This window comes from Silurus meridionalis, chromosome 6 (assembly GCF_014805685.1).
Source record: "Silurus meridionalis isolate SWU-2019-XX chromosome 6, ASM1480568v1, whole genome shotgun sequence".
In the NCBI taxonomy this organism is placed as follows: Eukaryota; Metazoa; Chordata; class Actinopteri; order Siluriformes; family Siluridae; genus Silurus; species Silurus meridionalis.
In genome coordinates, this window is record NC_060889.1 from 27,451,248 (window position 1) to 27,467,962 (window position 16,715).

General features: G+C 43.2%; 1 protein-coding gene across 1 annotated transcript in view; it reads right to left on the reverse strand.

Moving 5' to 3' along the window:
• phlpp1 (PH domain and leucine rich repeat protein phosphatase 1) overlaps window positions 1-11,424 on the reverse strand; it is a 45,865-nt gene extending 34,441 nt beyond the window's left edge. The window contains exon 1 of the mRNA XM_046851162.1: window positions 10,592-11,424. Coding sequence (XP_046707118.1) covers window positions 10,592-11,291 — 700 coding nt within the window. The 5' untranslated portion in view covers window positions 11,292-11,424. The remainder of the gene's footprint in view (window positions 1-10,591) is intronic.
• Between the last annotated feature and the right edge of the window lie 5,291 nt (window positions 11,425-16,715).

The window sequence follows — 16,715 nt, forward strand, 5'->3', positions numbered from 1 at the left end:
TAAAAGGGATAATATGCTAATACGAGTGAAAGTCATTACAAGCCGAGAAGGATGTCCATGATGTTACATTAGCTTCAGGACATGGACATAAAGCTTTTAAACCCTTTAAATCAGAACAAATGCTTAAAAATGTCATGCGAATATCCGACTGTCCAGTATTCATACACTATAATCAGACAGAAAGCAGAAGAAAAGGAGAAAAAAGTGAGGTAAAAAATGTGAGAGAAAAACTTGAACAAAAAATAGGCTAAACTGATGCAAAACTGTAGAAAAAAGAAAAATAATACTAATGCAAAAAAAAGAAAAAAAGTAAAAAAAGAAAACTTGGGCAAGAAAAAAAAAGTAGGACAGGAGGAAAAAAAAGATTTTTGTGAAAAGAAACATAAGTAGAAATGATGAAAAAAAATTGGCAGGGAGAAAATAGAGAGAGGAGAAGAAAAAACTAGCAAAAAAAAAAGATACTTAGTGGGAAAAAAACTAGCAAGAGGAAGAAAAAAATGAAAGAAAAGGACTGTTGTAAGGAGAAAAACGAGAAAGGAGAAGAAAGAAACACAGGAAGGAAACTAGTGGAAGAAGAAAAGATCTAGTGAATGAAAAACTAGCAAGAAGAAAAATGTGTGTGGAAAAAAAGAGTAAAGATTAGGATAAAGAATGTAAAGAAAAAAAAACAAGAAGTAGACATTTGAGAAAACTAGCGAAAGAAAGCTAAAGATAACGGGGAGAAAAATCTCCAGGTAACTGAAAAGCTAGCAAAGGAATGCTAATGAGGAAAAACCTGTGAAGAGAAGTGATGGAAAGATAGCTAAACGAGTGGAGAAAAAAAAATTCAAACCAGAAACAAAAAAACAAAAAAAAAAGGGTGGATGTTATTGGCTAACGCGTGGTTAGCGTACCTCCTGCTCGCTAGTTTTGTCCTGATTAGCGCTGTCAAAGTCTCTGCATTATCAGTGCAGTAAGAGGACTATAAAACTCAGCTCACGTGTTACTGTGACTCGGTCATGTGTGTGTGTGTGTGTGTGTGTGTGTGTGTGTGTGTGTGTGTGTGTGTGATATCCAAAGTCTGTAACGTTAGTATTAGCTTTACAGAATGGGTGACCACAAACGTCTATTCATCACTATGTGCTTCTTCTCCAAACTGTTCCCACAAGCGCACAATTGTGTACACGAGTGTTTGGAAGTGAACATGAAATTTTTCCAAACCAGGAGACTGTTCCCTTCCCACAAAGCCGGCTCCGTGAACACCTGTGTTTCACGGGTTTGGAGTGGAAGATCTCCTGCTATGGAGCTCCGACCCTACCTGACCCTACCAAGCGCCGCAAAATCTAGTGGAACATCATCTGAGAAGAGTGGAGGTTATTATAACAGAAAACATGCACTAAATGTGGAAACAAGTGGCTCTAGTGTGAACTTCGGCTTGCTGGTGGGAAACTTGAGGTGAAAAGGTCACGTTAGTTCCTGTTGGAGGAACGTCTTCGTTCCCAGTGAGATGCTTTAATGGTGGACGTCAGCAGATGTGATTATGAAGGCTGGGGATCAGAGGTGTTCAGCTCGCTCCCCTCTGCTCTGCCTCTAATCTTCCTCATCAAGCTGATTCATCCTGCCGAGCCCCAGACCACTGCTGTGTGTGTGTGTGTGTGTGTGTGTGTGTGTGTGTGTGTGTGTGTGTGCACTCTTCCTCAATACACTTTACACCCTCATCCAGATGAGAGTCTCTGTAACTTCCAAAACTTTTCCATGAGGTTTCACGTGTTTCATGAACACGATTACAATTTAGACACTTTATAGAAGAAAACAAATAAAAAGCGAACGTGAATTTTTCATTTGCACACAGTGAGACGTGAAGAGACATAAAAAAATCCCGCCGTGGCTTTAATGTTTAATAGGTTATAAGTTATCTGATCTCTACAGCTACAACTTGACTAGCGTTTTTTCCAGGTTCTTTATCTCAGCATGACTCCTAAATCATCTGCTCCTGATAAGCCGAGTACGAGCATGAGCTAAGTATTGACCTAAAAGTCTCCTTCACGTGACCTTCAACACTCGGTATAACCGTTCAGATAAGAGTCTAAGATCCGATCCGACTTTCTCGCTGTCTGATCTTAATATCTCGATTTTTCTCCTTGAATATGTTTTTACGTATGATTTAAGGACCACGCCGACGTTACGTCGCAATATACTTGAGGTCTAAATGTTTCATGAACGTGTTTAAATGCGCGACAAGCTCACGGCATTCGTTGCCCTGGCAACCAGCTGACACGTCTGCGAAGGTGCAAAATATATAAGGCCGAAATGACAAACGACGGGAGTCAGAGTTAGCGAGAGAAAGCCATCTGTAGTGCTAAGAGTAAGAGAGTACCCGGGCCAAAGAAGCATATTTCACACCGAACTCATGATTTACACCAGCGAGGAACACGATTTCATAGATCAGAGACAAACTCGACTCATCACTCACCCGGAATTACTGTTCGAGTAATGAACTCAAAAGTGCTGTTCTGTTAAAACTTCCTCAAATCTCACACCGCCTGAGTACTTAAACTACAAATAAACTACCACACCCCGCCCGAGTACTGAACCTACAAATAAACTACCACACCCCGCCCGAGTACTGAACCTACAAATAAACTACCACACCGCCCGAGTACTGAACCTACAAATAAACTACCACACCCGAGTACTGAACCTACAAATAAACTACCACACACAGCCCGAGTACTGAACCTACAAATAAACTACCACACACCGTCCGGTACTTAAACTACAAATAAACTACCACACCCGCCCGGTACTGAACCTACAAATAAACTACCTCACACCGCCCAAGTACTGAACCTACAAATAAATTACCACACCGCCTGAGTACTTAAACTACAAATAAACTACCACACCGCCCAGTACTGAACCTACAAATAAACTACCACACCGCCCAGTACTGAACCTACAAATAAACTACCACACCGCCCAGTACTGAACCTACAAATAAACTACCACACCCGAGTACTGAACCTACAAATAAACTACCACACACAGCCCGAGTACTGAACCTACAAATAAACTACCACACACCGTCCGGTACTTAAACTACAAATAAACTACCACACCCGCCCGGTACTGAACCTACAAATAAACTACCTCACACCGCCCAAGTACTGAACCTACAAATAAATTACCACACCGCCCAAGTACTGAACCTACAAATAAATTACCACACCGCCCAAGTACTGAACCTACAAATAAATTACCACACCGCCCAAGTACTGAACCTACAAATAAACTAAACTACCACACACCGCCCGGTACTGAACCTACAAATAAACTACCTCACACCGCCCAAATACTGAACCTACAAATAAATTACCACACCCAAGTACTGAACCTACAAATAAACTAAACTACCACACACAGCCCGAGTACTGAACCTACAAATAAACTACCACACCGCCTGAGTACTGAACCTACAAATAAACTAAACTACCACACACCAGTACTGAACCTACAAATAAACTAAACTACCACACCGCCCAGTACTGAACCTACAAATAAACTACCTCATACCGCCCGAGTACTGAACCTACAAATAAACTACCTCACACCGCCTGAGTACTGAACCTACAAATAAACTAAACTACCACACGCCCGAGTACTGAACCTACAAATAAACTACCACACCCCGCCCGAGTACTGAACCTACAAATAAACTACCACACCCCGCCTGAGTACTGAACCTACAAATAAACTACCACACACCGCCCGAGTACTGAACCTACAAATAAACTACCACACAGAGCCTGACTACTCAAACTACTTCATTTTCAACCAAAATAAAACCTAAATACCCAAAGATGAACTTCAATTTTCTTCAGAAAAAAAAAATCTTTTATTTGATTATTTTCAAAATAAAACCAGATCAATGTCCTCACATGTTACTGTGATTTCAGAACCAGGGATTTGTGCAGTTGCTGTGCTACTGATGGCACACTTAGGGAGGAGAAAAGAAAAAGAAAAGTAGGGGTAAATAAGAGAGGACGAGCGATGTGTCCTGGTTTAGCTGACGGTGCTCTGGTTTATTTCTCGCTGCTAAAAAGGTCTTCGGGTTCAGCTGAAGTGTGAAACGCACCACTGCCTGTCTCCGAGCGTCCTGATCCAACGGGTTCCTCAGTAAAAAACACCGTTAGACTCTGTTTAACGTCCACAAACACGAGAACGCTCGGATTAAGTATCGCTAAAATACCGAGGTAATAAAACCGGCAGCTCTCGTCACGTTTCTAACTGCTCTTTACAGTGTACGCGTCGACCTTTAACCCCCACACGACATCTTATCTGAAGTGAAATGCTGCTGATACGCTCGGCGTGAAAGAGCGCCGCGGTCTGATTCCTGACACGCTAACACGTGACGGAGGGATTAGCTCAGGAATTCGTACACAGGAATTCATACCACGACATTATCTACTAAAAACCAAGCCATCCTTCTCTATAGCTCAAAAGTATTAGGACACCTGACTTTTCCAGCCATATGTGGTTCTTCTCCAAACTGTTACCACAAAGTTGAACTTTACATGGGTTGGAGTGGAAGATCTGCTATAGAGCTCTGACCTCAACCCTGAATGAGCATAAAAATCTCCAGAAAATCTAGTGGGTTAGGTTTAGGGTTATCTTCCCAGAACAGTGGAGCTTATAATAGCATACAGGGACTAATGAAGATATGGGTTACATCGGTTGGAAAATGTGGAAGATCTCCTGCTATAGAGCTCCAACTCTATTAAACATGATCAGCATGATCAACCTACATCAGTACCTGACTTGACTAACACTCCCCTGCTGAATGAGCACAAACCTCCAGGAAAACTCCACAAAATCTCCTCAAAACTTCCAGGAAAACTCCTCAAAATCTAAAAAAAAAAAAAAAAAAAAACTGCAAAACCTTCTTTAAACCACTGTGAAAACTCCACAAAATCTCAAAACCTCAAAAACCCTCCACAAAACCTCAACAAAACATCCAAAAACATAGCTGCACAACACCTCCTCCAAACCTCAAAGAAACTTCGCGAAAACCCCCACAAATCTCATCAAAACCCCCACAAAACCTCCTCAAAATCTCAACAAAACCTCCAAAGAAAGCTACACAACACCTCCTACAAACTTAAAAAAAAAAAACCTCCACAAAACCCCCACAATATCTCCTCAAAACCTCCAAAACAAGCTACACAGCACCTCCTCTAAACCTCACAAAACCCTGCACAAAACCTCTAAAACACCTAGTGGAACAACATCTCAGAAGAGTGAAGCTTATTACAAGAGCACATGGGGACTAAATGTGGAATGGGATGATCTTTCAGTCAGGTGGCATCTCCTAGTAAAACTAGCATGTATGAGCAAAACTATTAGCACCCCACATTGTAAAGATGGATTTCCTTGTGAACTTGGAGTTAATAAAAGGAGAAGATTTGAAAGTCGATCAACACAGTTGGCTAATTGAATGTAATGAAGAAATCAGACGTTACGTATGTATTTATAGATGATAATCACACCATCACCTCTAGATGTTTACTCTTCATCTGAGCGACTGTACGGTTTCATGTGGCAGTTTGTAGGTGTGTGTGTGTGTGAGGTAAACCGGTCTCCCTGAGACTCGGGCCTGAGGGGACAACGTGTCCCCCTCATGCCTTTTTGTGTAGTTTCCCCTCTCAGACATGCCCGACATGCCAAAAGAGCCGGCGTACATTCCACACATTCCTCAGGGACACGGCGGAGAAGAGGAACGCTGGAGGGATTTCCGGTTGTTTCTGTCAAAGACGCAAGGCGAGATGGAGGGAGAGGAGGGAGAGAAATAAGTGTGCACTCTCACTGAATAAGTGTGTTCAAGAAAAAAGTACGAGTGTGTGTCTCTCTCTCTCTCTGTCAATCTGTCCCCTGTGTGTGTGTGTGTGTGTGTGTGTGTGTGTGTGTATGTGGGGGTGTGGTCGGGGTAAGTGTGTGCACTTGAGAAAACAGCAAACAGTGTCTTTCTATCTGTCCGTCTTTCCATTGGTCTGTCTGTCTGTCTTTCAACTATCTATCTCTCTGTCAGTCTGTCGTTCTGTCTGTGTGTCTGTCGTTTTATTTGTCTGTTGTTCTATCTGTCTGTCTGTCTGTCGTTCTATCTGTCTGTCGTTTTAGCTGTCTGTGGTTATATCTGTGAGTTTTCTTTCTTTCCTTCTTTCTCTGTGTCTGTCTGGCATTTTTTCTGTTCACATCTCTCTCTCTCTCTGTGTGTGTCTTTCTATCAGTCATTCTGTCTCTCTGTCATTCTATCTGTGTGTGTGTGTGTGTGTATGATGCGTATTGGGGGTATTATTGGGGCGTATAAATGAGGGGGAAAGTGTGTGTGGCGTGAGAAAGTAATGAACACACACACACACACACACACACACACACACACACACACACCGAGTCAGTAAGAACATGAGTAAGCGACATGCCGGAAGGCTCAGGTGACCTGCTCTTAATCTGAGTCACACAGCAGGCGCATTAGCCGCCTCGGCTAGCACGCTTAACCTGCAGCTCACCACATGACTCGCTCACGTACTGACAGTAAAAACGAGTCCTCGAGATAAACCTACATCAGCGCAGAGACACGTACACACCTCACATTTACACCGCACTCGACCGAGATCAGGTGACCTTCAACCTCACACGCCAACCAGCAGAGAAGAGCTACACCAGCTAGCGGACGCTTTTCAGTCACGTGATTTGTGGCTTCGGTGCAATGAGAAAACATATCCCCTGTAACGTGGTGCTTATTATAACAGACGTCTCAGGATTACGGAGTCCTATAATAAAGTTTAGCTAGTTAACACGTGAATACAATACGTATTCAATTACAGACAGTGGACACAGTGTCTTTCTATCTATCCATCTGTCTTTTTATCCATCTGTGTGTGTGTCTCTCTCTCTCTCTCTCTCTCTCTCTGTCTGTCTTTCCTTCTATCCATCATTCTCTCTGTCTTTTTATCCATCTGTGTTTTTCATCTTGTCTGTCTCTCTCTCAGTTTGTATCTATCTATCTATCTATCTGTCTGTCTGTCTGTCTGTCTGACTGTCTGACTGTCTGACTGTCTGACAATCCATGTCTTTCCATCCTCTGTCTGTCTGCCATTCCATATGTCTATGTTCCTGTCTTTCTCTCGATCTGTCCTCTCATCTGTCTCTCTCTCTCTATTTATCTGTATTCCCATTCTGTCTTTGTGTCTGTCTTTTTCTGTCCATCTTTCTATCTGTCTGTCTGTCTATCTCTATATGTCTCTCTGTCTGTCTGTGTTTATCTTCAGTGTCTATACTGACAATCACTATACTTCAGGTTGAGAAAACAAGGTCTGACTGAACAAACTGAAACCATCGCTGCCACTTCTCTCCCTCCCTCTCTCTCTCTCTCTCTCTCTCTCTCTCTCGATCTCAGCCCATCCGTATTCACACCATCGCTGCTGTCCCCAGCTGAGTGAATGAAAGCACTTCCTGCCGCTCTCTCGCTCTCTAATGCAGTGGATCTCGCTGAGACAGTAGCGTGCCTCTTGCCAAGAACAACGAGGCCAGGCTGCATCCGAATGAGCCGGGAGAGAGAAAGAGCGAGGATAGACGCCGTTTAACGAGGACCCCTTCGCGTCCACCCCCCGTCCAGGGCCCCTGAGAATGGAGCGAGAGCCGGAACACGGCCACGGTCCAAGCACCATAAGTCGGCCACTGCGGCTTTGTGGCCGTGTCATGAGCGTCCGTGGGAGCAGGACGCACTGCCATGTTCTGTTACCCACAATGAGAAACCGATGAGAGGGTTTTGTGTGTGTGTGTGAGTGTGTGTGAGAGAGAGAGAGAGAGAGAGAGAGAGTCAGTATGCGAGAATGGGAGATGTTTGAAATAAATAAACAAGTTCACAGTGAATGCCTCTGCTCTCACAATGGTTATACGTAATGTGTGTGTGTGTGTGTGTGTGTGTGTCGACCCAGAAGCCTCAGCATGTTTGCACAGATGTGGTTAAATATTTACGGGTGCATCGGCAGCTGTACAGATATGATGCTCGAAGCGCGACTCGGCCGGTGGAAACGTAATCAGGCGCCCGTTTTAGAACCGCCGCTCACGGGACGTCTCAACCACGTGAGATTGCATGTTTTTTTGGGGGTGTTTGGTTTAAAGCAATTTTACAATCACGCTGGAGAGAGAACAGGACAGGTTCTGCAAAAAATAAAAATTCAATAAAAAGTATACAAAAAAAATAAACAAAAAAGAGATTATAATTAACTATAAAAAAATTTATAATAATTAATTGCAAAAATTATAATACAAAAATACAACAAAAAGAAATGTCCATTAATACTAATAAAATATATAAACACATTGAATAAATCAAATTAAAAAAAAAAAATTCACAAAAGAAATCTAAACAAAATACAGAAAAAAGTCAATTTTTTTTTTTTTAGTTTCGGTTTTGGGTGAACGCTTACGCTAAACGTATAGTTATTTATATATACATATATATAGTTATCACTCCATCAGCCTGGACAGCTCCCGGCTAAACTGTGTACCATACTGTACTTTCACTCAGGCGTCAGGAAACCATCCTGGGTAGATGTTTAAAAAAAGAAAGAAAAAGAAGAAGTGATTTTTGTCCATGACTCAGCACCTCGACTCTATTAACAGGACATCTGATCTTCCCAAGTCGCTGAACTCACACGACTGGTTTCGTTATGTAAAGCGACGACGTCTCCGCCTCCGTGTGCTTCGAGAACAAAACCATGAAGTCCATCACTACACACTTCACTACCCTGACCAGGAGCTCCACTACTGTCTACTACAGGTACAGGAGCTGAGAGTTACCCTACAGATGAAGTTCTCGAGGTTGTGGAAGTCAAACTGGGCAAACCAAATCACCAGTCTCTCAAATATAAAACATTAATCTTTTATTTTTTTTTTTTTTTGTTAAATAATTACTGGAGAGAATTGGTGTGAATATCGGTGTATTTCGATACATTACATTTTATACTTGATATTTTTTCCTACTGCGCTACGTATTTTTTATTATTTATTTTTAAATAAAATCATTATTTAATCACTAATTTTTTGTTATACATTTTAAAAGTTGCTATTACTTTAAATATAAAAAAGTATAATTATTAAAAAAAAAATTTGCAAAAAATTACATTAAATTTTATACTTAATATTTTTTCCTACTGCGCTACGTATTTTTTACTATTTATTTTCAAATATTTATTTAATCACTAATTTATTGTTATTTATTTTGAAAGTTGCTATTACTTCGAAAATTAAAAAAGTATCATTTTTTTTAAAAAATGTTGAACAATTTAGCAAAATTAATTTATATACAAAAATTGAAAATTCTGCGACGTTACTTTTAAAAACGTATATAAAAATGACAAATGAACGTATTATTTACGTCTATTTTTAGCCATATAAATTTTTTTGTTTGTTTGTTTTTTTTTACAATACAATAATAAAAAGAAAAATTGCGTGTATAATAGCATTTTTGTTGATTAATTTACTTTACATTTTTTTATTTTGATTATTATATTTTATTTAAAAAAATCAATTTTATGACGAATGTTGTATCGTCACTACATTTAGCACTTTGTACGTGGATCATAAGTATACGGACAGATTTTGTGACGTGTATCGTAGTAATAAAATATGTTTTCGGTCATAATGCACCAGTGTTTCAGATTACTTTTCTTTCGTTTTTTCAATTTAGTGCCAAATATTATCATCATCATCATCATCATCATCATCAGGACACTGTTCTAGAGTGGGACTAATCCACATCAGGACCACATCTGGCCCAAATCCAGCTCTATTCCAGCCCACAGTGGAGTCACTGCTCTAAAATAAAAGCGCTTAATGGATCGTAATCGAGATGAAAACAGTCAGGAGAAAGACGCTATTCCACCGAGGATCGTAAACTCGCTTGAGCTGCTGACGAGCCGCTCTAATGACAAGTTCGTTCTTCATCAGCGAGCTGTCTAATATCTGAAATGAAGCAGGTTTCACCTCAAGCCTGGCGTGATATACACACTCTGAGAACGGAGAGGGGGTTAAAATCTTATAAACCAGGTGAGGAACCGGGTGAGGAACCGGGTGAGGAACCGGGTGAGGAACCGGGTGAGGAACCGGGTGAGGGTTAGAGAAGGACATGCAGGAGTAGACATCTGGATGATCACAATATGGGGTGTATGGTGTAGCATAAAGCATCTCACACACACACACACACACACACACACACACACACACACACTAGCCATATTAATAGTTAAATCTATGATATAGATCACATGTAGAATAGTTATCTTCTGTAAGTATTGGCACCCATCAGTAAGTATTGGGGTGTGTGTGTGTGTGTGTGTGTAAGAACCCGCTCACTGATCCAACGTTCACACCAGCAGGCGACAGGTTGCATGTAAATGTGGTCTACATCCTAATCGAGTGCAAAAGTACTAGATGCTCCCCGAGATCGGTCTGAGGAACCCCTTGAGATACTTCCAGAAGCAGATAAGAGGTGAACGGTCGCTTGCTGGTGTGAAGGTGGGGTCTGTGGAGGATTCTGTCGGGACGTTACCTGCGTAGAAGCGTAGCAGGGATCCTAACTCCGTGTTCATGCCTTCCTCCTGGACGCGCCACGGGTCCTTAAAGCCCAGCCGGAACAGGAAGTCGTTCTGCAGCTGCAGCGGTCGTTCGTCCGGGTCGAGCCGACGGGCCGCCTCGCCGTGCAGCTGCACGTACAGTGCCGGAGAAGAGCCGTGCTCGGACCCAGAACCCACCCGGGACCGGGACGTGGGGGACGCGGGGAGGTCGTCCGGCTTTGATACAGAATCCGAGGTCAGGCTGGTTTGCTCGGGTCGGTCCTCGGTGAAGCCGCACAGGTCCGGAAGGACGGGTTCGGCGGTGCCGCTCAGGGGGCCCTCCAGCTCCAGCTCGTCAGAGGAGCTGCCGTACGTATCCAGACCCTCCGTGGCGCTGTCGAACGTCGGACTCAGCGCCGACGCGTCCGTACCCAACACCATGTCGTCGCTCAGGGAGTCACGGTGCTCGCCCAGTTTGGAGCTCAGCTCGTCGTCCGAGACAGAGTTCCTCCCCGGGACACTGGCGCACTCGTCCTCCTCGTCTTCATCGTCCGGCGCCCGCAGGTTATCCAGCAGCACGTCGGAGTCCGAGCGAGGAAAACAGCTCCGCGCCGGGGACCGTCTGGAGCAGTAAGAGTCGGAGTCTGTCGCCCGGTTCCGACCCGACCACGTCCTCGCGGGAGCGACGGTTCCCATTGAAGTCGGCGGTCGGCTGAAGTCGGGCCCCGATGCGCACCACGGACGTGGTCTTGCCGCCCAGGTGGCTGAGGCGGAGGGCGATTTCGGACGCGGTGGTCTCCAGGGTGCACAGCACGGGCCTCGGGGGGCAGAACGGGGCGAGCTTGTCGTGGACGTGGACGCAGCCGCGGTGCAGGTCGGCGCGGACCCACTGGCGGTCGGCCGCCTGGAGCTGCGCGCTCTGCCGGCGCTTGAGCAGCGTCTTGCGGTCCAGCGTGGACGACGAGGGCGGCGCCGAGACCGACACGGAGACCGGACTCAGCTTCGCGCTGGCGGAGAGGTTCCTCTTCAGGCGACGGCGCTTCAGCAGCAGCGAGTTGGAACTGCCCGCGAATCCGCGGCCGCCCTTCGGCGCTTTCGGGTTGAACCCCGCGCTCCGGTTCCCGTTTAGGACGTCTATCCGCGGCAGTGATGTCGCCGTTCTCCCGCCGCCATCATCATCATCACCACTGGCGGTGGAGGGAATCTTCAGCCGGTTCTCCAGGCTGCATTTCCATGAGTTCCCCTCCGCGAGCCGCGCGCTCTCCATCTTCCGCGAAGAAAACAGGCGATCCGGGCCCCAACCCGAGTCTTGTTTCGTGCGGTCTTCCAGCTTACCGACACGGGAGCCGTCCGAGCGGCGCGGGCGGAGCGTCGGACATCGAGTCGGTTCGAATGCACGTCGGATTTTAACGGAAAGAAAAAGATAAACGCGTCGTTCTCGCTGCCTGTCAAAAAAAAAAACCTAACGGAGAGACGGAAGATCTCGCGGCGGGGTGTGGGAGAGTGTGAGAGGGGAAAAGAGGGGCGGAGACGCCGCGACGCAACAACTGAAAGCCGCCCCGACCTCCGGAACGCAAATCTCCACCTACATATTCATGAGGCGCGCAGGGCGACGACGCCGACAAGATGGCGCCCGTCGCGGCCCTCCCTACAAACACACACACACACACACACACACACACACACACACACACACACACACACACACACACACACACACACACACACACACACATCGTCGGCGTGTCGGGAAATGTAGTTTTCTGCAAAGTCTTCGGCGTCATGATGGGCGTGATACAGGAAGTCAAGCGGACTACATTTCCCATGAAGCATTGCAAACAGCCAATGGCGGATGTCGTTTTGGAATGTCCGCACCCCCTCCGACACACACCCCCAAATGCGTAGTCGACGTTCGTGTTTTATTTTATTTATTTGTTTTATCTTTATTATAAAATTAATAAATGCTAGTATAAAAGGTTCCTGGGCGACACGGAACGCATAATAAATAAACTGGCCATAGGGAGATATATATATATATATATATATATATATATATATATATATATATATATATATATATATATATATATGTGTTTTTTTTTTCTTTTTTTTTTTTACTTGTTGGGGAGTGAAACTTGGATTCGCCATTTTGAAAACTTGCCCTAAAGTTACCCCGCGTTCTCCGCACTTTTATTTCTAATCACACCCGATTTTGTCTTCGCAGAAGTCCCGCCTCCTGGTTTAGGATTGGCTAATAAGGTCTTGGAAACACCCCTCTACGTCATCTACGTATGTTGTGCTCCAATCAACGACGTCCTGTCGGAATGCAGGTGGGACCAAACTGACCAACGCTGAGAAAAAAAAAACTGTAAAATTTCTCCATCTAGTGGTGACTTTTAGTCAACGACCGAAACAGAAAAGATGGAATTGGGGATTAAGATCAAGATTATGGGGATGAAGATGAGGTGGAGAGAAAGTTGGAGAGGGAGATGATGGGGATTAAGATGTTTCTGTAGACTGACCCTGGTTTGGAAAATTCTTGCTCTTTTCAAAGAGTCCAAATGTTTTAATTCGACTCGGTTCATCATTTAGAGTCGATTAGTTCGGTTCCCCGACGATTCCTTGCATTTTGATGAGCTTGAGATATTCTGAGTGGCGATTTTGTTTTTAATAAAATTCTGTTTTATTATATATTTTATTAAATATAATTAAATTCAATAATAATCCAACAATTAAAGCCTGGGAAAAAAAACTCTATCATATGAGTCGGTTCACCAAGAGTCTATTCGAGGAACCGAATCACGGTCGATTTAAAGAGCCGATTCTCACATGCAGGTGTGTAATGAAGTGCAAATAAATAATTTTTACAAATAGTAACAAAATACTTTAATTGCTGAAGATTTAATCTCCAAACTGTTACCACAAAGTTGAAGGCATGGTCCAGCATGACAATGCTCCTGTGCACAAAGCCAGCTCCAGGAAGATCTTCTACTGTAGAGCTCCATAACTTCTCAGAAGAGTGGAGATGTCCGTGAGGAACCCTTATACAAACCCCGAGCAGTCTGTGAGGAACCCTTAAACAAACCCTGAGCAGTCTGTGAGGAACCCTTAAACAAACCCTGAGGAGTCTGTGAGGAACCCTTAAACGAACCCTAAGCAGTCTGAGGAACCCTTAAACAAACCCTGAGCAGTCTGTGAAGAACCCTTAAACAAACCCTGAGCAGTCTCTGAAGAACCTTTTAACAAACCCTGAGCAGTCTGTGAGGAACCCTTTAACAAACCCTAAGCAGTCTGAGGAACCCTTAAACAAACCCTGAGCAGTCTGTGAGGAACCCTTAAAAAAACCCTTAACAGCCTCTGAGGAACCCTTAAACAAACCCTGGGAACCCTTATACAAACCCTGAGCAGTCTCTGAGGAACCCTTAAACAAACCCTGAGCAGTCTGTGAGGAACCCTTAAACAAACCCTGAGCAGTCTGTGAGGAACCCTTAAAGAAACCCTGAGCAGTCTGTGAGGAACCCTAAACAAACCCTGGGAACCCTTATACAAACCCTGAGCAGTCTTTGAAGAACCCTTAAAAAAACCCTTAACAGCCTCTGAGGAACCCTTAAACAAACCCTGAGGAACCCTTTTACAAACCCTGAGCAGTCTCTGAGGAAACCTTAAACAAACCCTGAGCAGTCTGTGAGGAACCCTTAAACAAACCCTGAGCAGTCTGTGAGGAACCCTTAAACAAATCCTGAGCAGTCTGTGAGGAACCCTTAAACAAACCCTGAGCAGTCTCTGAAGAACCCTTAAACAAACCCTGAGCAGTCTCTGAGGAACCCTTAAACAAACCCTGAGCAGTTTGTGAGAAACCTTGAGCAACACCCCAAGGAAGCCCTGAGAAACCCCTAAAAAATCCCAGACTAACCCATGAGGAACCCCTGAAGCATTACTGTAGAATCCCTTGTGGAACCCATGAGAAACTGGAAAGTGTGAAACGAGAAGATCTCATCAATAAAAATAAAAACATGAAGAAACGTTTTTTTTCTGTTTATTGGAACAAACAAACAAACAAACAAACAAATAAATTCAAACTCAAGCCTCGTTTCATTCAAAGTTTTATTGAATAGAGATCAAGCAGTCTTTAGTACACTGGAAGTTCAAACATCTCCCAGAGTTCTTTCTCTCTCTCTCTCACTTTCTCTCTCTCTCTCTCTCTCTCACACACACACACACACACACACACACACACACACACACACTAATAAAGGGGGGAAAAAAGCTAAATAAAACACTTTTATTGCTGAATTCACATTCCTGCAGCTCCAGCAGATCCACTCAGGGGTTCTAATGTGACCAGGTGAAGAAAGAGGTTTATTTATTTATTTATTTATTTATTTATTTTTGGCCAAATTTTTCTTTGTGCAAAAACAACAATCCCGGGCCGAGTTGCACCACCACCACCCCCATGCTGCTCTGCACCTCGAAGGACTCGGACCCGTGATCAGAAGTTTGGTGGATGTCACCAAATCACAATTGATAGAGTTGTTTATTTTATATTTAGTTGTTTACAAACAAAAACACAATTTTGGCACCATTTGATTTATCAATGTTCACATTTAGGATTTTAGTTTTGTCCCTTAAAGTTCAGAGCTTTACTTCCTCTCTAAAGCGAACCCTTAAGCTTTGATGGAACGCTTGAGGAATACGTGAGGAACCTCTGAGGCTCCCACGAGGAACCGATAAAGAATCACTGAAGAACCCCTGAGCAATCCCTGAGAAACCCATGAGGAACCCATAAGGAATCCCTGAGAAACCAATGAGGTGCCCATGAGTTATCCCTGAAGATTCCATGAGGAATCCCTGAGAAATCCATGAGGAAACCCATGAGAAAACCCCAAAGAATCCCTGAGAATCCATCAGGAACCCCATGAGAATCTCTATGAGCATGTGAACATTAAATATTGTTTGAATTTTTTCCCACTTCCTCAAGAGCTCTTTGGATGGTTAAGGGTCCTCATAATTCTGGAGAAATTCAACTTGGATCTTATTCACTGATCTTTGGATTCAGAGCCATTTCCAGGAACCCTGATTTGGGTCTACCTACAGTACATGCACGGATCAGGAGAACCTCGAAGGAAATGCACAAGAACAATGAAAGGGAGAACGTGTGAAACAGAAAGAGTCAGTCTAGAACCAAAAACTGTGGCCAAAAGTATTGGGACACCTGTTATGTGGTTCTTCTCCAAACTGTTTCCACAAAGTTGGAGAAACACTTTGGGCTTTGGAGACACAAAAGCTTGTGTGGTCTGCTAAAGTACCTGCCTTTACTAACAGCCTCATGTCTGAATGAGATCTCACACAAAATCTCCACAAAAAATCTAGTGAAACATCTTCCCAGAAGAGTGGAGCTCATTATAACTGGAAATGAGGACTAAATGTGGAACCGGATGTTCTGACCTTCTGTTCAAAATCCAACGCTCCTTATAAATCTTACGAACGAGTTCGATTCATAATGTTGGGGATTTTCGAAAATTTGTTTTATTTCGCCCTAAAAATTTCGACCATTTTTATTTGGATCGTTTCCACGTTTTCATTTTATACAATTTATTTTCTAACTTAATTTATTACTTTTTTTTTTTTACTTGCAAACATTTTTTTCAAGAAAATAAAATCTAAATTGTTAAATGTTGCTTATGTAGCTAAAAAAAAAAAATCCAAAACTTTAAAAAGTGGCTCGTGCTAAGCGTATGAACGTCCTGTCATCATGACGACGCAAAATTTTGACCAAAAAAAAAAAAAAAAACGTGTTCAAGAGACGATATTCCTGAACCGATGACGTGGATTTGATGGAGACGTGGCCTTCACGTGTTTCAGGGTTCATGCATTTTATAGCTACGACTGCAAATGGTTCAAATAATAATAATAATAATAATAATAATAATAATAAATAAAAACATTATGTTTTAGATTAAAGGTTCCAAAGTAAAAAAAAATAAAAAATGAATTATAATTTTGGTCTTTTGTTTCAGTTCGTTCTACAAGTTACAGCAATGTTTTCAAAAGGAAATAAAATATAATAATAATAATAATAATAATAATAATAATAATCCATCACATAATATTGCTCAATCC